At 42.8% G+C, this 24,342-nt stretch overlaps 1 protein-coding gene and 1 long non-coding RNA gene across 2 annotated transcripts in view; one reads left to right on the top strand and one right to left on the bottom strand.

Annotated features, from left to right (window-relative positions):
* The window catches only part of SEC63 (SEC63 homolog, protein translocation regulator), a 67,162-nt gene extending 50,911 nt beyond the window's left edge, over positions 1-16,251 (bottom strand). Inside the window, exon 1 of the mRNA XM_042803091.1 lies at positions 16,003-16,251. Coding sequence (XP_042659025.1) covers positions 16,003-16,126 — 124 coding nt within the window. The 5' untranslated portion in view covers positions 16,127-16,251. The remainder of the gene's footprint in view (positions 1-16,002) is intronic.
* A 238-nt stretch (positions 16,252-16,489) lies between these two features.
* LOC116965405 lies at positions 16,490-24,256 on the top strand. Its single transcript, XR_004409335.2, has 4 exons — positions 16,490-16,846; positions 16,925-17,297; positions 22,248-22,332; positions 22,872-24,256. It is a non-coding gene; the product is annotated as an uncharacterized LOC116965405 (long non-coding RNA).
* The last annotated feature ends 86 nt before the right edge of the window (positions 24,257-24,342 follow it).

Below are 24,342 nucleotides of genomic sequence, written 5' to 3'. Positions count from 1 at the left end.
AATACACATGCTTACGTTAAGCACAGACCACTCTTTTCAAATATTGGCAATAAATTCAGTTATGCTGAAGCAAGATGAAGCCAACTGTTCAGTCAACCCCACTGACCCAGACCAGCTACCTGACCCAATGTGTACCTGAGCCCCTCAGACCCTCCTGCAGCACAACCTAGGGGCAGTGCCATTTGGTAACTGTCTTAACTGACCACGCTGCTTGCAGAAATACCTAAAACTAACATGAAAACAGATTACCGTTCTCTTGGAGAAACAGAGGGTGACTAAGAGAACTTTGTTGACTTAATCCTGTAAAACTAAGCCTAACAGGATATGACTCCTTTTAGTGTTTTTGCTAGGATGTTTTTAACAAGCTGCTCTGCCTTGTCTTCAAAAATCTGTGTCACCCTGTGACACAATGCCCCAGTTCTCAAATCTGCTTACTGTCCAGCCCCGCAAGTACCAGGTGATCCTCTCCTTTCCCCGCTCTGCATCATCCCTGCAAGAATCACCAATACCCTTCACCTTACCACACCAAAAAGTTTCCAAAAGGCCCTTAGGGGAAGGCACTGTTGAGAAAAAAAAAAAAATAGTTGTGCAAGGTAAACTGAAGAGTTGTCACAAGGTCAAATAAAAACCGACCATAGAGGACAACGAGGCTAGAAACTGAAGGTGGTTTATAACAACCAAACTACTGAGGTTTTGGAATAGCCTTCCAGTAACAGCTGCAGGAGTCATACTGTGACCAGGCTGACAATAAAGGAGGGAGAAACCACAAGTGGTGTGAGCAAAAGTTAAGCCCTTTCAATAGGTAAACAGCACATACCTACATCAGTTAAAGAGACCCTGGCAGTGATGTGCTGAAACAGCTATGCTGCACAGGGCTGCACTGGAGGACCTCTTCAGACAAATAGCAAATTAAGACATGATGCTAAACAGCCATCACTTTTTTTTTTCATGCACACATCTGAACAACTCTGGATCAAATCTAATTACAGTTGATGAAACCAAATCAAAGCAAAAGCACCTCATTAATTTATTTCCGATTTTGGGATGGCAATGGTCTCATTTGATTAATGACCCCAAAAGGAAACAGGATACTGAAGATGAATGTTTATAGTTATCTGTCTGGAACATAAAGAGAGAATCAAATCCTTCCCAAGTTGAGGCTAAAGTCCAGACTATTCAAGTTATTCAGAGCCATTCTGAGGCACTTCCTCTATCAAATGTCATATTAACACATATTAACTTATGGAATTCAAAAACAGGCAGCTACTTGTGTGAAAGTAGTAGTACAGACAGCATCATTTTTAGGCAGAAAGCCAGTGGCAAAACATCACCATGAGTAAGAAAGCTATATTCCTACAGTATCCAGGAAAAATAGGCTTCCTGTTTACTTGCAGACAATGTATGTGATTGCACCAAATACTTATCTTGTTAGGAAGAAAGTGGTTGCAGGGGAAAAAAAAAATGCTAGCAAGAGCCAGAATACCAGATAATTACTGTGCTTAACGAAAGCAGCAATGTATTCCTAATGAGCAAGCTGTGGGTAAATCAGGTCCTTTTTTGCTTTGCCTTCCTCTTCCAAGCAGCTTCATTTCACACAAGTGGATTTGCCATGCCACAGAACTGGCATGCTGTCCCTTCAATATCCTGCAGACCTCAAGCACACAGGAGTAAATACATTACATGCCGCTCAGGGTAAAGCTTTGCAGTGAAATAGGAATTGTACCTCCTTTGGTTTTTAGCTCTGGAATCCTTGCTCTGTCAGAGAAAGAGGTTCAGAGTCTCAAAAGTAGGTAAGTGTTCCCTGTTTCTTCTCGCTCCAGATCATGGCTCCCCACTAAAGCATGAGAAATTCAGACACCATCCTTGGATATGGGATTATAGGGAGACAAGTGGGGAGGGGGAAATGCTTTTCCTCTAGTCAAAACAAATTCTCTTTTGATGAGTAAAATCCTTAACAATAATGAATCTCTCCTATAGTTTTTAAAAATAGGTATTAAACAGCCTGGAAAAGCAAAGGTGTACAGCACCCATGGACTTCTGAATTTATAACAATAATCCATGCATCAAGGTACTGTTAAAGCATCCCTCTCAGATGAGGATGGAGACTGTCAATTCATTTCTGTAAATAATCTGGGAAGGCATCCCATACTTCCTCCACTCCCCCCAGATTGTTCTGGGTGCATCCAAAGTTCTCGGGATTCACAAGCAATTTTTCATCAATACAACTCTCTTACTTGCACAGGGTTCTCTCAAGTGCCTATTACAACATCTTAACGTATGTGAATATCCAGCCAAAACTACATCTTCTTACACTCTTCAAATTCTCAAGAAATAAACCAATTGTTGGTACAAAAGGAAACCTGAGAGCCATCTCTTTCAATTATTCAGAAAGAGCTACTCAGGTCCTCCAGTAATACTAGCAGGTATTTTAATCCAACACTGTCTAAAGCTATTAGACAAATGAAAACAAAAAAATCAAGAACTTAGCACAGCTAGGCTATTAATAAACGGGGGAAAAAAAGTTCATTTGTGTATTAACCTGCTTACTACTTTTGGATTGAAATAATTAACAAGCGTTTTAGACTTCTGCTTCCTTAAAAGTAGCTGTTCATTTGGCTACATACCTTAACTAGAAAATAATAAAGATCACTGACTGATCTGTAAATTTGAGATTTAGTAAACTTTATGTTGAATCCAAAGAGGTATGCAACATCAAAATGACAAGCTTAAAGCAATTATTAAAAAGGGGGAGGGGGAAAAAAAAAAAAAAGAAACCATCTTTGATCTTCATTTCCTTTACTTGGTGACTAAAGGTTTTCCTCCTTTGTATTCCAGGCAACAATACAGGTATCAGTAGAGAGTGCTTAAGTAAACAACTGACAACTCTTTGTCAGAACTTAGGTATGCCTCTTGAATATCCAGATCTTTAGAGTGAGTGAGTTTAGGATGACTACGTCAGAGGTGTCTGCTTTTTCTGGGTGGGTAACCCAGACCACACAGTTCTTGGGTATCACTGAACACCTGAACACTTGAGGTTGGCAGAGACCCCCGGAGATGATCTAATGCAACCCTGCTGCTCAGAGGAGGGTCAACAGAGCAGGTTGCTCGGGGCTCTGGCTGTAGGCCTCTGAATATCTTCAAGGACAGAAATCACACAGTCTCTCCGAGCAACCTGTTCTAGCATTGGACCACACTCACAGGGCAAAAACTTTCTCACGTCTGTCTCAAAATCTGTTCATTCACCCATCACATGATGGGTTGAGGAACACAGGGCACGCAAACACAGAAGGAAGCTGATCGCAGGCTGGATTCACTGTTTCCATAGATTACATACAACCTGTGGCCTACAACTCAGCCATGACTGACTTAAGTTTGGTTTTGATGTTCACTCTTACCTACCTTACAGGCACACACACCGCCTTTCCACACTTCTCCTCTAGCCCCTCATTGTAAGAATACGAAGTCTTCGGCTTCTCATGCAAATACTCGCTTCAGAAACCAAAGCCTTTATAAAATGCAGCAACTGCATATTGTTTTACCACACCTGGATCACCACCTTGGCAGTACTACTGATGTCTAGCGAAGCAGACATGCTTCTATCAGCACATGAAGAACACAAAGGATGCTGGCAACATGGGCAGTGCCAGGCAGCTCAGGAACACACACGCTTCTGTTGCCAGAAGTATCTGTGACAGACATGCCGGCACAACTTCACAAAACATGTTAAAAACACTACCACAGAAAGAATGAACCACTTCCGTGGGCAATGACAAAGGGCACCAGGTAACTGGGCCATGCCAAGACATCAAAAGAAAGATCTGGAATACAAGTCATTTTGGGGTGAACACAATAAAGCAATACAAATACAACCGCGCTGCATGAGTTTTGTTTCATTTTTAACAACCTGCTTAGGGTAACCTAACCTAGCTTTAATTTCAGAAATTACTTCTGCCCCACTCCGTTCTGACAGCAAAGCAAAAGCAGTCTTCACTGCTCTACTGAGTCCTTGAGAAGCCTTATATATTTGTTTCTGAAGAAACAGGATAAACCATTTTATCCTTAGGAATGCTTGACAAATGATCCCTACCTAGACCTAACCTTTTTGTTTCAGGTTCTAGAGGCTCCAACAAGCGCTCCAAAAGAAAACCTAAGGGAGATTCTTTTACTTTTATTATATCCTCCTGAGGAAAGAGACAAGATTGCACATTTATTAGAGATGAGCAGCTCTGAAAGAAAGGAAAAGAGGTACATCTGTAATTATACAGAAAAGTTTTAATCACCAGATCCTTCTTTCATCTGCAATAAACACAGGGCAGTTTTAGGAAAAAATACCGCAAAATAAGACTACTGGCACCAGTACTCGTTATCTAAAGCATATAAAAGTTTTGAAAGATCACAGAGACAATTTTTAGGACAACCGAAAACTAACAAAAAAACTCATTTCCAGAATAAATGGAAGCCACCTGTTTTCCATCATACCACCTCAAACAGTAGGAAAGAACAGAAGTACATCCTAGCTTATTGCATCCTTTCTGTCTTCAGACGACTAAGAAAAGCAAAGGCAGCAGGTCTATAATACAGCTCCAGTGGACTCTGTCAAAGAAATATGAGGAGGTGCACATGAAACATTCTGCCCACCAGATGCAGACAATTCACCCAAAGGAAAACACTGTTTGCTTTCAAAAGAAATGGACTTTTTTCAGCAAGGAAGATGGTGTGACAGTTCTGCAGCCTAGGAAATGCTAAGATCCTTTCAAAGACAGACTTTCACAAAACTTATTTGCAGCATGTCATCCTCTCTCTACCCCTGTCTTGGAAACCTGTTCCTGTATGAAGAGATGCAAGTAATATACATAGCATGCAAGTCTTGAGTAAGGATTACGACTCAAGGGTTCTGCAGCTCTAAGCATTAAACCTGTCCTGTTCAAACTGAGGGGAATAGGCTCAGCTGAAACACTGCCCTTGAGAGTTTCTGATTTTGCTGAGGTTTATTCAGAGTGTTAATTCTCTAAACTGTGGACTACACAAATTCCCATTTCCTTTCAACAGCTATGTGTATGTGCACATATACACAATGTATACACATACATATGCAAAAGCTGAAGTCTTGGCCTTTTTCCTACTTCAACAATCACAGAAATTAAACAATGGTATGGACAATTTATTTACTGAGATCTTGAACTGGAGCGCTCTAAACAAATTTACTTTTTTAATCACAGAACCATTTCTCAGATAACGGCTGATGAATACAAGTATGCAAGCACTAACCTACTTCTTTACTAAGCCATTTTTGCTTAACTATTAACATTTTCCTTGGTAATTCTTCTAAAATAGACTCCACATGGATATAGTATGGTAACCAGGAATAATTTAAAAATCACAGGTTAGGAAAAACCCTACACCTACTTTCAGAAGAAGCCACTGACAAACACTGACAACCATGTTTTAAAGCAGTAACCCATCTTCCCCAGCAACTAAGAGGCAGGATTCAAGCTTTCAGTAACTCACAAATTCAGCACTTCCTCTGAAGTACTAAATAATTTCAAACCTTATTATAATAGGATTGACTTCTATGGTAAAACCCCAAATTATGAGGCATGAAGCAAATTAAATTGATTTAGAAGCATTCTAAAATAGTTGTGTAAATCCAAAAGTCTTCCTAATGACCACTGTTTCAGTTAAGATTACTCTGGAAAGCATGTTTCAGAAGTTTGAACTGACCATATTAGTGAAGAATTAAATGATCTGAATAGATGCTTTCTAATTTAAATGTCTATTATTGTAAGAATTGTCCTCATTACACCAGGTTTATCTATAAAGAGGTCATGTCCAAGTTGGCCTTTTCACTAAAATGTTTATAGCTGAATAACCTCACCCTAGTTGCTTCCAAAGAGATTTTTTTCTGTCCATAGACATATTCAAAAAACATTGTGTTTTGAGTAACGTGTTGTTGTTAACTATTAAAACTCCAAGCAGTTCATAAACTACAGAAAGTCCTGTGAAATACTCTAACAGCAGAGCTGCTTCTTTTCTAGAGCATGGTTTGCAGCAACTAGATTAAGTGTAAAACAACAAAAAGTAACCTAACCTTTCATTCACACACTGTTCCACACATCTGCTGACCAAAAGAAGCATCTGTTACTAACGACTTAAATAGTAACATAAAATGATTCAACATCTTGAAAGTTAACTTCTCTTCAGAGTTTACTTACTTGGACTTTGTGTTCACAGTCAGCCCCGCTAGGCTTGGGGCACAGTTTCACATTACAGTACTCTTATTATTCAAGCCATTTCCAAACCTTCTCCTTCCTATTAGTGTACCATCTCATTTGTGCTGACAAAACTGTCAGCGGGACTAACTGCACTAATTTTTAAGCTACATCACCTAAATTATCACATGTATAGTAGAGCTAGACCTAACAGGCACATCAGCAAAGCTTTAATAGAATCTGAGAGGAATCAGAAAGCTAGACATTTTAATATGGCACACCACCATCAGGAGTCAAGGCTAACAATTTTAATCATAGAATGGGTTGGGTTGGAAAGCACCTTAAAGATCATCTAGTTCCAACCCCCCAGCCACAGGCTTCTCGGGGAAACCTGTGCCAGGGCCTCACCACCCTCACACCGAAGAATTTCTTCCTTACATCTAATCTAAATCTTCCCTCTTTCAGGTTAAAGCCATCACCCTTTGTTCTATCACTACATGCCCCTGTAAAAATTCCCTCCCCATCTTTCCTGTAGCCCCCTTCAAGTACTGGAAGGTCTCCCCAGCACCTTCTCTTCTCCAGGCTGAACCCCCCCAACTCTCTCAGCCTGGCCTCCCAGGGGAGCTGCTCCAGCCCCCTGATCATATTCATGGCCTCCTCTGGACCCGTTCAAGCAGATCATTTAGATTAAATCAACAACAGCGCTGGGCACCAAGACATACATCCTAAATTATTAGCTTTATATTATCAATTAGGTATGGGAAGGAAACCAGAACACATTAAATCCAACAAAAACATAGACAAAAGTCACTTAGCATACCATCAATCACTAAAAATGCCTGTATTCGGTATTGTTCTGAGGCACACCTTGAAGAAACTATAATAAAGGACAGAATTACTGGACAAAGGGGTGCCATACATCCATTTATCATCAGTGGGGCTTTTGTAAAGACAAAGTGAGCTTTACAAACTTGAGTCCTCTAAAGGAAGTAAATGTATGGAAAAGAGATCCTACTGATACACTCTGTGGTTTTCAAAAGGCTTTTGAAAGGTTCCTCTTAAAAGTCTTTCATGACAACAATCTAACTATTGCAGAAAATAAATATGTGACTAGAAGACAGAGGGAATGGCCAGTTCTCACCGCAGAAGAAAATCACCAGGAGTTCTGCAAGAATCTGTGTTGGAACTACGCTACTTACATTTCACTAATAAGTAACATGTGTAAAGGGGTCAGCAGTAAAATAATGCTTCTGGACAATACTAACTTATTCTGGGTGGCAAGGGTATCCTGAAGAATTGTAAAGATCAAGGAAGTGGACTACAGAATGGCACAGAGAATTCAGAGTACGAAAACAAAGAGCCATGGGGACTATCCTAATTTTATATACATAAGGATGAGCTTGGGGCGCACCATTACCTCTCAGGAAGGCAATCTTGGTGTTGTGAGAAACTGTTCTACAAAAGCCTCAGCTGAACGCTTATTGGTTATAAAAATAATAATAAAAAAAAATTGTTCAGAACATTCCTGTGAGGAAAGGATGAGAACATTATTCTATCACATAAACTTAAGGCACGTACAACCTTGAGTATGATGCACAGTCCTAGTCCTCACCTCTCAAAGAGGGGTAACTAGAAAATATTCAGTTAAGGTCAACAAGAGCTATCAAACATATGAGAAGATTTATGTCCAAAATATAAGCTACAAATCTTTTGGCTGGGAGAGTGAGAAGTAGAAGGAGAGGTAACGGAAGGCTGTAAAAAACCTACATGACAGTCAGGACAGACAGCATTTAATATGTTTATTGCCTCTTCCAGTAGCACAAGTAAGGATCACCAAATAAAATCAGAAGTAGATGCAAAACAAAGATGATTAATTGCATTGCGGGCAGCAAGGACAGTGAACTCCTTGCCATAGGACAGCATAGATGCTATGCGAAGTCATTGAACTGAAAACCATGGGAAACTGGGAAAATATACAAAAGAAGCACCATTCTACTTGTCCTGTTATTCCCTCCTTAAAGCATACACTTTTGTAATATCATGTAAAGAAGACATTTGACCTGATCCAGTATATCCACTCTTTTGTTTCTAGGAGAAAAAAAAATAAATAAATGCTGTTTCAAACTTTACTGGTAAGCCTTTGTAGAAGTCACAATGCTAGCAAATACCCTAGTTTCAAACAGTTCAACCAGCCAACCAAGATAAAGGCATCTTTTGAATCTAAAATGCATCACCTCCAGCAGATATATATTTAGAATGCTTGTAAGTAATTTTCTGTACAAGGGAAAATATTAAGTGAAAATCTGAAAACGCCTCTTCGATCCTCTCAGTTGTACAATTATTTAAAAACTAGTGCAGACACCAATCTTTTTTTTCTCAGTGAAGAAATGAAGTACCTATTTTGGGCTTCTCCCTAATTTTGATATGGTCCAGCCAGCACAACCTCACCCACCACGAAACAGAAGCAGGTGTCAGGTCCTGGCTAACAACTGAAAGAAAGGACTACAAATCCCTCAAGTGGGAAAATGTAGCACAGCAGGAAAAAAAAAAAAAAAAAAGCCACCCACCAAAAAAAAAAAGAAATACCACACAAACAAACCACACTCCAAAATTCTCACTTTGGAATTGCTGTTGATCCCATTCCTTGTTATTTACCTTGCTCCTCCTGCAGGAACGGTTTAGCTGCTCATGAAACCGCAACTGAACCATCACACCTTACCCTTGAAAATAAATATAATTTATATTAAATATAAATTATATTTCAGGTTAAATAGCACTAACTTGAATTCCCTAGTATGTAGCCTGTACCTCCTGGTAGTTCAGTGTCATCTGCAGCATTAGTCAAGATATCCTTGCAGCATGTTGAAAATTAACAACAAGGTATATAATAAAACTTTTACAAGGCTGTTTTCATAAGCTTCCATAACAAAGGTTGAATTAAAAAAAAAAAATAGAAACAGCTTTACTTTCATGTACATGTAATGAGAGATAAAGTTCTTGTAATAGCTTGATCTTTATCTTGCAACAAAAAGCTTTTCAGAATTAAGTGTTCTGGACAGTCTTGAAGCTATTCAAATAATCTCTAATATATTATTATTAATTTTATTTTACTGCTAGGAGGCTACAGTGCTTATAATAAGATTATAATACTTCCCAAAAAACTCCATGAAAAGACATGCCTTTTTTCCAAATAACAGAGCAGTTTAGATAATTCTGCCTGAACGCTTTGTCTTGAAAAGTATTTTTGGAAATAATTGTTAGGCATTACTAATGACATCTCATGATGTTTGCCCTTTCTTCAAATGTTTCTGCAAAAAAACTCTACTGCTTCAAAACAGCAAAATAACAAAAAAATTAACAAAACAATATTAAGTAACAGCATTATATTCTATTCTCCCTTTTAATAGTCATCTAATAAGCTGTATTTTTCTGAACTTGAAATGGTTTAAGTTAATCACAGTACACTCAATCTCTTAATACCTCAAAAAAAAATTCAATTTATATGGAATAACAGTTCTTAAATGTATAACTGAGTTTCACTGACCCTCCTCCCACTTCCTGAAACAATGCTCAAAGGTTATATTAACAGGAAAGGATAAGCACATGCACACATGGGCATAAAATGCTTATATTCACAGATATCAAGGTTTCACACCCATGCTCAACCATTGCATTAGCAACTAGCATGGCATCCTGTGTTTTTATCCTGTCCTTTTATCCTGTCCTTTACCAGCATCCTGGACTTTTATCCTGTACAATCCTGTACTACCAAATACCAAAATGCTGTGAAATACTTTTGAGGTAAGGTTAATGAGATTTCAATGAGCTGTGAGCAAGGACAGGGGTCACAGTTAACCCACTTCAACCAATCTTACCTCACCAGAGGATTAGAAGCAGCACAGAAAAATTTTATCCCAGAGTGGGAGCAGCAGTATTAGGTAGTACCGAGATGCCCTTCCCCTCTGCCACCTGCTGTAAGGTACAAATGCTCATTTAGCTCCATTACAGCTAAACCAGAAAAAATGCTGCCTGCATTCTCTACACTGGCTTGAGTCACATCCAAGCTGCAGACTCACTGTTTGTCCTTAAAGACCCAAATAAACTTAATAGCCTAAATTCCTCTACTTCCATCCTAAAGCAGGGGAATAATATGGATCTCTGAAGACACCCTCAAGACCTACAGATGAAAAAGGCCCCAAATAAATTAGAGAAGCATTCATATTTCCACTATTACCTAGGGCTATCCAGTATAGTGGGCAGACATACAGGGAAATATGGTTCCTAATACAGTAAAAACCTTTACAGAAGGTCTTTCTCAGGAATTCTAGTAAGGATTTTGAACATGAGTGCCCAGTACTACCTAGCTACAATAGTATGCAAAAAACCTCTACTGCTTCAAAATAGCAACACAGTAAAAAAAATAACAAAATAGTATGAAGTATCACCATTATATTATATTCTCCTGTTTAACAGTCACCTAGCAAGATGCATTTTTTAAGTATTTCAGCACAAAAAGGCTGGACTAGAACAGGGGTTCTCACACTGCCTAGGGTACTTCCTAGAGGCATGACATCTTCAAAGATTAACAAGAAATAGTCTCCTTTAACCAGATTTTTTTTTTCCATTTTTCTTTGCATCAGCCCAGTGTTCTTCGAGAAAAGTAGCTACATCACAGAAACAGAAATATTTGAGAGGTGAGGGTACAGGGGAAAAAGGTTGGTGAGCAACAGGACAACACATAGCAAGGGGGTGGGGACCAACAAAAACAAAAAAAAAACCAACCACACCACACAAAACACCACACACCACACACTTTATATGAATTTCTATCACAAAAGTAAACTGAGCAGCTCTTATCCACTTCATCTCTTCAATATATTTTGCTAGATACAAAAATGCAGCAGCTCATCTCCCCACAGCCCCCATTCCTACAGTAGGTTTTTCTGTTCTTCCACTTCAAGAAGGAAGATCTATGTTTCAAACACAATAGTTCCTACAGCCTCTTTTCTCTCAGAGAAGAGACTGCAAGAGAAAACTTTTATTAACATTATTCCTGCATTCACAGCTATTATTCTTCAGGGTTTTTGAACTGTTCTCAACATCATGTTTTGTTCAAGTTACTGCAAAAAGACTTAAGACTTTTATTCTTTCCAGCTTTGTAACATGAATACTCAGTGTTCTAAACCAGGATAATTTATCTAATGTAGACCTACACCAACTCAATAACTGGTCAAAATAACAAGCTTTCACAGATACATGTACTTAACTACAAAACACATCATCTGTGACCACTTGTTTCAGCACAGCTTTATGATTACGTGTCTCAAATCAGCAGCACGGGTATAGGAAGTACACAAACTTCAGCAAATATATCAGCATTGTGCAACAACTAGCGTAATATCCAATTAAACGCACTCACCTCTTGCTCTCCCTTTTCTTTCTAAATGCTGATGTTTAATCCACACAAGCCTACCGTGAAACTGGTTCAAAGCACGTCCAACAACACCAAGGTACTTTGATGAGCACTTACCCATCCCTAAAAAAAACCACCTTTTCTCCAACTCTTACAATTAACTTTCTGAAAGACTTAAAAACTCTCATTTCAGAAAATACTTTTTAGTTAAGAAATTAATCTGCACCAGAGAAACTTTTCAGCAACCGTATTTTTTGTTCCAAATCAAGAACAGTCCTTGTAATAGTTTTCCTCACAGTAATTATGTTAGTTATATCAATATCTACCCAAAACACAATACACAAAAAGTATTATTTTTTTTTAATAATAAAACACACATACATACATATATGTTTTAAAAATACAAGTCAAGGATAAACAACATGGCAGTTTCACCATCACCACCACTGAAATAACCGGTCTTCCCCTCCAGCTCAGTCACATCCTGCACCATCCCTGCCATCCACAAAGTTAACCCTACCCAGAAACTAATACACGTTAAAAGTTACACACCAAAAAAGCACCAAAAATTAGTTTTAGCTCAAATGAACTCCTAGTCCCTCACACTGCTCACGTGGCTCCATTTGGCACAAGGAGGGGGAGAAATACAAGACTTGCTCTGTTAGAGCACTGCTACCTTGAAGCAGTTAAGAAACTGCAGCCCAAGACACAAAGCTGAACAATTAACCTTTTACAACAGCCTTATTAGCTCTACAATGAACACCAAGGAGATAAAGTCATTGGGACAAATCCGTTTTACAAAGTCAATTACCTGTTTGTTTGGTTTATCAAAGCTCAGGTAATGAAATTATAAGACAGTTCACAGGGTGACTACCACACCACAGCAAAACCCTCACAAATATAAATACATTGATCCCTGCTGCAGGCCGCAGCAAACACTTCATATGGACTCTGGGGATTCCTGGAGAAAGCAGGTTTAGACACCCGAGAAATAAAAGCAGCTGAAATTTTACTCAGGACTTGAGAGAGAAAAGTTAAATCATGCTGTTCTTCAAGACTATAGTATTGAAAAGGCCTTTCAAAAAAAAACTATACTGCTAGAAATGTGACATTAGGTAACACACACTGAGTTTTCTCAAAGTAGTAAGGCAGTACAGATATATTCTTATTTTTCAATCTTCACTATGGTAAAAACAAGCATTGATTTTTTTGTCTTTAACCCAGATTTTTGGTGCTAAACCTCACACTCTCTACCATATCAACTACCCGCAACACGTGGCAGTGCATTTGTAGAAGATAACAGCAAGAGCAGGCACCAAAGGCTTGACCTCCTCACTGTAAGCATTTTAATTCTTGCTTCACACTAGCTCTAGTCCACTAACAAAACAGTGTGGCTGAAGCTCATCTTCCAACCTAGTTTTTACCAAAAAAAGACATCTGCTCTGTGTCTTTCAGATGCTCTGGTTCGCATTGCAAAAGGGTCTTGAAGCGAGGAGAACAGACAGGTGATTCGCTTCAAAAGTTCACTCCAACCCAGTCTTCTCACTGCCAGGAGGCTGAAACAGCTAACTAGCCCACCTGGACCTCACCAACCACCCAGGGCCACAAAGGAGTCTCTACGCTGGACTCGCTAGCACAGGTAGAACAAAACACAATTCCAGAACAAAAATGTTAGCTGATCCTACACAGAGAGCAGAGGGCTTGGCAGACCTTACTCAGTTTGGCCCTGTACTGTGCCTCACTGGTTGGAAAACCTGCTCTAAATTAGTATCAAAATAAACAACTCTTATCAAAATGTAGATATTCCTGCTCACTACAGGAATCAGAAGATGGCAGTGCTGGAAAATTTCTCTTCTGAAGACACAGGTCTTCTCCTAGCTTCCAAAATCATACATGTGCTTTGGCTTCTTTGGTTGTTTTGAGTGGACAATGCCAAAAACAAGAAGTCATGGCTAAACAATTGGTACTTTGCATCATCACAAGGTTTTAATTTATTCCTGAAACCCAGTTCAAATTCTGGAACAGGTACAGTTGCATACACACAGAGCTATGTGAAGACTATTCCGAGGATTCTGCTGGGAATGAGTCACACAAGAGCCATACACTTAAACAACTAGAACTTCACAGTGAAGCACGGGAGCGCTCCAGTAGCCCTGAATGGGATCTGCACACCACCTCAACTCTTTATTCAGAAGGAGCCTGCAGAACAGAACTCAACCAGGAGACTGTAGCACACTGTTGAGACTGTGCTACAATCAACATTTTAAAATCCATTAAGACAATTACGAGGCAGAAATCATTCCTTCATTTCCATTCATTGCCATGCCTAGTGATTTTTACTTAGTTGACTCATTTTTGTACCAACAGCATGATAAATTTTACCCTGTGTTTCAGCAAGTGTGGTTTGATACAGCTCTGTAAGAATCTAGCACTAATTCCAGAACGATATGCAAGCAGGTCCTCTACAAACTCAACCACGCTGGCTAGAGGGAAAGCAATGAGCAATGTTTAATGGTGGGCCTATCTGGAAACAGGGTACAATCCACACAGCCATATTCCAAAGTTAGGTTTTAATTTTCTGCCATTCCATAAGGATATCTGAAGAACAAATACAAGGATAGTAAAGTGTTTCCAAGTTTGACAGCATTTCTACAGCTTTTCCTGCTTCTGTCAGCCCCTTAAAAATGAAGTTAACAGCACTGAGTATCACTACTGGTCATACCATTCTGCACAGCATCTCAATTAAGTCACATCAGTTTTCCCAAGAAGTCGCTACCGAGAACTACAGGGGAAGTAAAACAGTATTCAAGAGAAAGAGCGATTTTCTCCCCCACTGCCTCCTACCCTTCACCAGAACAAAAATAAAGCAAAAGTCCTGAGTTTTGGAGAAAGGTCACAGAAGTAAAGTAATAATCTCTGATTCCCCCACTCCTTAAAAACAACCCAAAGATAACAAAATGTCTTCAACAACTGTAACGCCTCCCTCTTGCAACAGTCAGGACTCAGAAAGACAAGACAGAGAAACCTTTCTTTCCAACAGAAAGAACTAACTCCTCAGCCGTACAACAGTATCTGGAAGGCAGAGATAATCCTCCAAAGAGGTTCTCTAGCCAGTGCCCTGTCAGAAGCAGCAGACATGTTTGTCAGCAACCAAGAATGTAAACAGCTATGATTTAGCACCAAAACAGCATTTGATCTATCATTTTCTTTCTACTTACTCCTTACTAGAAGGTATAGGAGTAAGATTTCATTGTCAAATATTTCTTTTACATATAAAACTAAGTTAAACAGAACCACGCGTGCCATTTAAAATGGCATACAAAACCACTAAATAAACACCAGATATTGAACGTAAAAAGATGCAGTGAACGAAAGGGATTCTCCTCAGATTGCAAAGTACAAGTATTCTTAAAAGGTCAGTAGCTTCAGCAATGGGAATCAGCATCAGGCATCCCTGTTCTACTGAGTGTTTAATACCCTGCCCTTAAATACAATTTCTATAGCCTTTTTCATCCCAAAACTGCAGTTAAAAACGTGTTCCTATGCAGCCTGTATACCAAAATGCCTTCTCCTTCCAAGACTAGAGGGATTCAGGAAAGACAAAGAGGGAGATGACTGCAGAAATGAAATTTAGAAGTATTCAGAGAAACTTCCTAACATTGCTTGGGGCCACAAAACATCATCCCAAATGGCAGAACAGGATTCTAGCGCTTCGGATGTTCAACCGTGGCTTCCAATGGGAAAAAATTAAAGCCCCATTTTCACGCTCGCTGGTGACTTTATGGCATGTAAAAAGCAGAGCCTGGTAACTTTTCCACTTTGGCCTCAACTCAAAACCACGATGAAAATTTAGGTCATCCGCCCTGAAACACCCCAGGAAGAAAAAAGACAAACAAACAAAACAAAACAAAAAAAAACAAAACAAAACAAACAAAAAAAAAACACACAAACGAACCAAAAAAAAAAACCAAAACAACATAACAAAACAAAGCATGAGCCCCCAGCGCAGCAATGACTCTGCAGGAGCAGGGGCGCGGAGCAGAGCGCTCTTTCGGGGGGATGGGGGGGCGGGGGGGGGCGGTCTCGGACCCTCCCGCTCGCCGCCTGCCCCCGGGGACTGCCAAATGGCTGACGGCGACTGAACCGGCGGCCGGGCGCCCTCCAGAAGCGGCAGCCCCCGGGGTCTCGCTCCGCCGCGCTCCCCGCCGCTGCGGGAGGCCCGGCCCCGCTCTGCCGCGACGCGGGGGCGCGCTGGGGGGGGGGGGGAGGGGAGGGGGGGGGCGCGCCGCCGCCGCCCCCCCCGCGGGTTGCGGGGGGGGACGGGACGGGACGGCCGCGGCGGCGCAGGCCGGGCCCGGGCCCCGAGGCAGGGCCGCTTACCGGCGTGCTGGTCCCGCGGCCACAGGTAGTAGGTGGCGGGGATGACGATGAGCCCCACGAAGCTCGTGAGGAAGTAGAAGAACGTGTTGCCGCTGTCGTCGTACTGGAACTGCTGCCCCGCCATGGCCGCTCAAGCGCCGCTGCTGCCCCCGCCGCCGGCGGCCCCGGCCTCGCCGTCCCGGGCTCGCGCGGGGCCGAGCCAGCCGCTCCGGGATCCCGCGAGAACGGGCGCTCCCCTTCCCTTCCCCCCTCCCCTCCCCTCCCCACCCCGCCGCCGCCGCCGCCCCCTTCCCGGGCGCCGCCGCGGAAGGAGACGTGTCACTACGCAGCCACCATAGACATTGTGGCGTCACGGGCGGCGGCGCGCGCGCGCGTCCCCCCCGCCCACCACCACCACCCGGCCGCTGATTGGCTCGCCGAAAGTCCCGCCCTTCGCGTTCCGCCGCGAGGACCGCTGAGGGGAAGGGGGGGGGGGGCAGGTCCCGTCCCTGTCCCTGTCCCCGTCCCGGTCCCGGGGGGCGCCGTGACCCCGCCCGGCTCCCGCGGGCGGGCGGGCGGGTGGCCGAAAGCGCTGGCGGGGCAGGGAGCGGGGTGCTGACCCCCCCCCAGCCCCCCATCCCCGGGCCGCGGCACCTTCCCCCGCAGAACGGCGGCCCTGCCCCGGGGCAGCGTGTTCCCTGCCCTCACCCCCGCGCGAAAGGGACGTCCCCCCACGCGTGAGGGGAAGGTGGTGAGGGCGGAAGGCGGGGAGCAACGTTCAGGGGGTGAATAAGGGACCAACGGGCACAGGGGTTCTCAAGATGTATGAGAACTTGGATGAGGGGGAGTGGTTCAGACGTACAAGGTACTCAGGGTTTGGAGGGTGGGCCCTGAGCGGCCGTGCGAGGTCAAACACTTCAAATGTGTCTAATTCCGAATTCAGTTGCAGGAATGACCGCAGTCCACAAGGGGATGTGACTCCAAAAGGTGCGAATTCAAAAGGCGGGTACTGTGCCGGCACTCATCACGCCGTCAATGACGAGTTACCTCAGAAGTAGGGAAGGCGGGTGGTGGTCATGGCCATTCCTGAGAACGTGCCCATCTCTACAGCTTCACAGTCAAGCGTACAGCCACTCCTCAACGTGATCTCATAAGTTACCTCATGGTTTCTGTACTTGTAAGTTCAGAGTGTGACACGGAAGTTGTGATGGCAGCACATGCAAGGGAGGCGTTAGGCATGCCTTGGTGGGGAAGAAGTGCTGTCCCAACATTAAGGAAGACACGTGGGAAGTGGAGAGAAACTTCATAAGAGAAAGGTAATAACCAGTGAGTGGCACCAAATGTCCTGGTGCCATGATATAGTAATCCCTAGATGGAAGAAATCTCTTTAAATTTTCTGTGAAAGGATTTTGTGTTAATTAAAAAGTGGGGGTTTTTTAAATATTTTTGCCATTGATACTCTGTAATCATTCCCAGTTTGAGCCTTGTAGAGTTCACAGGCAAAGTTTAAGATATCTCCTTCAATGTCTTTTGCTTTATACACTGCCTTTGAGTACTGAACACACACTGCAGTGACGACAGCTCTTGCAGTAGCTGTTCTGGGAGATACCTGAATGCATGAAACTCATCTTCCTCTGTGGGTTTCTAGTCCTTAATGTTTCACAGTGAGGCAGTGGAAAGCTGTACAGTGAAAAAAATGCAAGGCAGATAAAAACCTGCATGTTAGCCCAGCTTTGAAAGCAGAGGAAATGCAACTGTGTTCATCTGCTGAGCCTGTTGCTTCAGTCAGATAAAGAGGCAGAGCTCTCAAAGGCGATCAAGTTCCAACAGGTTTTGTGAAAGCAACCTGTTAGATGAGGAAGGCTTGTGGGTGCACCAGCTCGAAGGACCAGCAATGGGTGAGCTAAGATCTTACCAGACACTGTAAAATCCACCCGGGAGACGGTGTGAGTAAGTACCCCGTAGAAAATCTCTGGTCAATGCATTCAGCTGATCACAGGAGCCAGATCAGGAGGAAAGCAAGCATCACTTGTGTCGCAGATAATAAGATCGCTTCTTAATGCCATTGCTTTGGAACCCAGCTATGGATTTTCTGTTGGCAACATCGCCCTTTTGCCCTTTTGGTGTGTGAAGGGGTTGTTGGTGTGTGAGGGGGTTGTTGGCTTGTGAGGGGGCTGCCTGCAGCATTAACTAACATAGTGAGGGAATCCTAGGGGGCTGCTCTTGGCCTCACCCTGTCTCTGCTTTCCCCCTGCCAGCCTGTTCCACCTATTAGCCAGGAGCCACTGGAAAGGAGGACCTGAGAAAAACAATTCCTGCTGTCCAGCTCTGGTAGTGCAGGGCTCCCCGGTCAGGAGGTGGGATGCCCAGTGATCGCATAGGCCGTTCCAGCACAGACCCCAGTGAGCAGAGGCCATTCCAGCACAGACCCCAGTGAGCAGAGGCCATTCCAGCACAGACCCCAATGGTTGGTTTGACTGCTGTTCCTTATGTATGTGATTTCCCCATAAACAGTGATGGTGATCCTTTGCTTCCCAGCGGAAAGGGAGAAACAATCTTGCTTCTTCCACTCATGGTCTGTCTGGAAGTTCACCCGGGAAAACAAACAAACAAACAAACAAACAAGCATCTGCTTGGATTTCAGGGCCGGCTAGGTCCATTTGAGGTGAAGATAGCTTTATGGGAACTCCTCAGTAGATAGCTATTTCTAAACTAGAGGAATTTGTTGTTCCCAAAATGCTCTCAAAATACTTTAAGCACCTATTGTGTCGTCAACTCAGAAAAGCACTCTTTTTTCGTGACACAGCACTGTCATGCTACTAGCTGTCATATTGGGCCCTTCCACATGGGCAAGGTCTGCAAAAATGGATTTCTGTGGCCGTGGGGGCTGCCGTGGGCATCTCACAGCACACTTCTGCCGTATGCCTGGCTTCCCTTCAGCACCCTGCACCACGTTCAGGTGGCTCGGCGTTACGCGCGTGGTCATTTGCACGGTGGTTTCACAGTCACCAGCATCTCTTGCACGTCCCCTGGCGACGTTTCTGATCTCATGGGAGATTGACAGCTGCTGACTGCCTCTACCAAGCGTGTGCCTTCAGGCTTTTATTGAGGGAACGTTAGAGAAATGCAGCCTACTGAGTTCAATCCTACCTTAATTCCTAACCACATGAGCCAGAGGCCCAAATTACTGGCAGGAGAAGGAGTGCTTTGAAAAGGTCCCATAATCTCTGTGGAAGAAAAAATGACAGACCCGGTGAGGTGCCAAAGATGACAGTCAGGCTGGTTTAGCGGATAGGAATGGTGAAATTTAGAACATTTCAGCTATAACAGATTAGTTTCCAAACGGAATGGAAGATTCTATGACTGAAATGGAAATTACAATCTAGCAGATACGCCTACAGCCGTAGGAACTTGTGTCCCAGGTACCATGACCTTGCTGATCTTGTGTGAGGCGGTGGACTGCCCTCCCGCAGCCGATGGAGTCTGCAGAGCAGGCATTTCCAGAGGCAGTGACTGGCTGGCAGAAGATGGTATGGAAAATACACGTGCCAGCCACCACAACAGGGTTCGGCTCCAGGTTTCCACTGAATCAATAAGTCAAAAAGAGATTCTTCTATAAAGTCCTTTATTAATAGCACTGCAGCTCAAGCTGGGTGCCTCCAAAGAGGGACCCCGAACAAATAAATCCCTGGGCAATATTTCCCTTACAATCTAAGTTCCCCATCCCTCACGCAACAGTTCAGACCAATAACAATATTAAGGTCTGGAGTCTTCTTGCTTTTTATTGGTTTGATTTGCTTGCTGGTTTGTTACTCGGTTGTTGCTAAGCGGTCATCTTCTCATACACTATACAGTGGTCCTCTATCCTGTTTCACATCCTCTTAGGTCAATTTTGGCCCATTCTATAGTTACCTATTTGGCATGCTGTAATGCCGTTGATAGAGTTCATATACCACAATCTATAGGCTTCGTCTACTCTAGCTGTTAATGTTTAAGCTGCTAGTGTGCTAAGTTTCTACTAACTTTTTCTACAACAGTCCTCCCTTTGTTTTTACTAACATTCCTGTTATCATACAGGAGCGGAATATTTGTAGCCTCTAAGGTATGAGCACAGCTGAGTACAGCAAATGTTACAACACCTAATACAAACAGTATTACAAAGATCATTATAAAAATTAATAACCCATAAAGAATTCATTTTGCCCAAGCTCCTAAATCTGGTGCCCAGGAGGTGAGCCAAGACCATACTTCTTGGAATCCTGCTGAAATACTGTCCAGTTGTACTTTATGCGTTAATTTAACTTGTTGCCACAACTTCTGGACATCAGCTGAAATCCTTCCGCTCTGGTCAATGTTCATGTAACAACTGGTATTAATAAAGATACGCACTCCCCCTTGTGAAGCTAACAAAGTATCTAATGCCATTCTATTTTGCAGTGTAATTTTGTAGAGTTGTGAAACCTCTTCTTGTAATGCCATAATTGCATCAGCAGTATTATTGCAAAGAATTTCTGTTACTGCTGAAAAGTTAACCAACCTTTTCTAATTCGCTCCCTCCTGATCAGGGAAGAAGCCATCTAGTGAAGGGGTGGAATGCAGTCGGCCTTTCTATTACTGGATTGCTACGTTTGGTCCTATGAGCAAATGTTTGTAATCATGGTCCTGATTCCATAGTCAAATTTGAGAATACAGAAATATCAGGAGTACAAGGTACAAGTTCCTGAGCAATCTCACGGTAATGTTCCGCGAGCTCTCTTACAACATTATCCAAAACCCATCCTGTTCCCTCAGGTACAGGCCGAGGTGTATTGGAAAAGTCCCCAAGTATTCCCGCTATTCCTATTTTCATTGGTTACAATAGTTAAAGTTACCCATAAGGGTCATACCATTGTCTAGGAGCTTAAGTCGACTGGGGAGAGCCTGACGTTTTACACATGTTGGATATTTGCTCTTTGCTTCCTGGGATTAACAGATCCCATTTTTGTGAATCAGTATGGTCTCAATGGAAAGTAGTTATTTGGTATAGGGATCCCTAACAGGGCAATTCTTGAAGCTGAGTGACTTGGGAGGTGGGTACATATGCAGCAGTTAGTTCTCTTAGTAGTTTGGACTATGGTTTGTGACAAGTTAAACTAGAGGTTTTCTCTCCACTCATAATGGGGCTGTACAAACTTAGATATTCCCTTTACCTGCATAATAAGCACAGCAAATGTTAGTAACTTTACCCATAAAGTCTCCATAATCTCTTCTATATATACCAAGAGGGGTAAAGACCCTTATTAACACTCAGATGATCCACTTAACCAGGCGTCTGGGGAGACCCATGTCCAAATAGCTCTGGAAAAGAAATAAAAATAACATTAATTTGGAACTCCTTTGTCCTTAGGAAATTCAAATGGTTTCAGTCTCCAGTCACTGTTCATCTACTAAATGATCCTCAGGTAGCAGTTTAACATGTGAGTGGTGGATCCAGACTTCCTTACCTGGAACCTTTATAGCAAAGTAAGAGCTTAACAAGACAGTATGTCACCCCTCCCACCTGGGTTCCAGTTTAGATTTATGGAAAAATACTTTTATTAAAACTTTATCCCCAGGCTGCAAATTGTGTACCTGTAAAAGGGAGCATGCTCAGTGGTACCAACCCACCCCTCCAGAGATAATTTTGAAACTTTCTTGTAAATAGTGTGTTAAACACTCATCTCCATTCAAAAGGCTGGTTTTGGCCAGGATGGAAGATCCTGGTAGAACTAAATGTCTCCCAAAAAGAACTTTGGCAGGGGATAGCACTGAGGGTTGCATTGGGGCATTCCAGATGTCCCATAAGGCTCAATTTAATGCTTCTGACCACTTTAAGCCTGTATGTGTGCAGATTTTAGCTAGTCTCTCCTTGGTAGTTGCATAACCAGTCTTTCATCGCCTGTGTAAATAGTAGGACTGTCCATCTGTGAATAAAACAAGATCTGGGTTTTGTAAGGGGAGATCTGTGAGATCTGCTCGTGGCCTACTAATAGTCTGGATTACCGTGTCACATCGGTGATGCTCTTCCCCTCCTTCGGGTATTGGTAGTAGTGTTGCCAGGTTCAATGTATTACAGCAATTTAGAGTCACATTATCCGTATTTAAAAGAGTAAGTTCATATTTATGTGCACGTTGGGGAGACCAGGCTTGGGTCGCATACTGCTTGAGAAGTAATTCCACTTCATGTGGCACACAGATCATAATTGGGTGCCCTAATACTAAAGACTGGCTTTTTCCCACTACTGTAGCTGTCACTGCCATGGATCTAATGCATGTTGGAGCTCCAGCTGCCCCCAGATCCAGTGGAACAGAATAATATGGCACAGGTCTTTGGTAAGGTCCCGATTTCTGTGTTAACACTCCACTAACCACCCCTTTTCATTCATATACATACAGATCAAAAGGTTTTGTGTAGGCTCCTTTTATAGCTCTGAAGGCATTTTTCCCATTCTGTCCCCCCATGTAATGTGTTCTATTTCTTCATTTTTTGTTGCCTCCGTCAGAGGTTTAGTCAGTTCCCTTAATCCTGGTATCCACCGTTGGCAAAACCCAACAGCACCTAAAAACCCTCCTAGCTGTTTTCTCCTAACTGGCTGAGGAATTTCAGTTATAGCTTTTACTCTTTCTGGATCTATTACCAGCTGTCCTTCCTTTAAAATGAAGCCCTGATATTTTACTTCCCTCTGACACAGCTGGAGCTCGGATGGAAATGCGCAATGTCCCTTGGTTGCTAAGGCAGTACCTAAGTGTATAGTATATTTTAAACAATCATTACAATTTCTACTAGCTATTAGTAAATCATCTACATATTGCACTAAAACTGATCTGCTGGGTAACTCAATATCCTTTAAATCTTCTTTTAATATCCACAGAAATATGGTGGGAGAGCCAGTAAACCCCTGTGGAAGGCCAGTCCTTGTCAACTGTTGTCCCAGGTGAAAGCAAGCAAAGGTTGGGTTTCTTCATCTACGGGAATACTGAAGAATGCTGTGGTCAAATCTGACCCAGGAGAACACTGAGCCCAGTGTGGTATTTGCAAGCGTGCAGTAGAGGGGTCTGGAACTATGGGGTGTGGGACGATAACATACGGGTTCATTGCTCTAGAATTTTGAACCGATCGAAGCTCAGGCTCCTCGTCTTTAAGCCAATCTGGTTTTGTCTTACTGGTAACATTGGGGTATTATACGGGGATTCACACGCTTTCAAGATTCCTCGGGTAAGCTACTGATCTATTTGGTTTTGAATACTTTTCTCTGCTTCCCGGGGACGGGGTGCTGCTTTACAGCAGAGGGCGCGCCTCCCTCGGATTTCACATCTATCGGCTGGGCCGATCGCAGCAGCCCCACGCCAGCTCCCGATTTACTCCACAATTCCCCGGGCACTGCTTCCAGGGGTTTTGGTATCTCTAGGGTCGGGACACTGGACTTCAGATATTACGCATACCCCTGTGATTGTAGAATCAGTACCCCTGGGTGATAGATGTAATTGTACATCCAGGGTTTGGAGGAGATCTCTTCCTAATAAACAAGCTGGGGCCCCTTCTGCTGTTACAAATCTTCCCCACACCTCTTTATTTCCGATTGTTAATAGTAGTGGTTTACTTAAAACATGTTCTCCTTTTCCCATTAGCCCTTGAATTAATAGTTTGTCCTCTGATATAGATCCCTTTAGTACAAAATTTAAGTGATAATGTTGCTCCCGTGTCAACTGAAAATTCAACTTCCTCTCCTGTTTTCCCGATTATGTTCCTTATGATTCAGCCGAGTTTGCTACATCCCACAGACTCCAATTTCCACAGAATCTTCTGAGTCCACTGCCTCCAGCCATTGCAGATGACTTCATGATTCCTGTCTCACACCTCCCATGTCCAGTTCCCTTGGAGGCCCCCTCAGATGAAGCAGGCATTCTCTTTGCCACCAATCAGGTTTCCCACAGTAATGACACTTTTCCGCCCAGTTATTTCCAGGTTTTCTCATTCCTCTTCCAAATCTCTGGTCTGACCTACCTCTTCCCCTTTTTTGTTCTCTTCAAGGGAAAAATCCCTTCCCTCACCCTCTTGGTTGTAAACCGTGTGCCAGTGCTGTCACAGAAAGACTAGCTTCTTGTTGCTTTTCCTGGTTTTTTTCCTTTGCAAGTTCTGCTCTGTGTTTTTCCTTCCGTCCACTGAACATAAACACCACCACACTTAAGATCTTTTGTAATGTCTCCGCTTGCCACCCAGGCACATGTTCTTTAAAATATTCCCATCTGTCTGGGGCAACTTGATCAATAAATACACTTGCCGCTAGCTCATTGTTAAAGTTCTGTGTGGTCATTCCTCCATATTTTAATAAAGCTCACCAT

Source organism: Tyto alba, unplaced genomic scaffold, assembly GCF_018691265.1.
Source record: "Tyto alba isolate M040663 unplaced genomic scaffold, T.alba_DEE_v4.0 Super-Scaffold_40, whole genome shotgun sequence".
Lineage (NCBI taxonomy): Eukaryota > Metazoa > Chordata > Aves > Strigiformes > Tytonidae > Tyto > Tyto alba.
The sequence above is the reverse complement of the archived record's forward strand: the minus strand, read 5'-3'. Positions and strand labels throughout refer to the sequence as shown.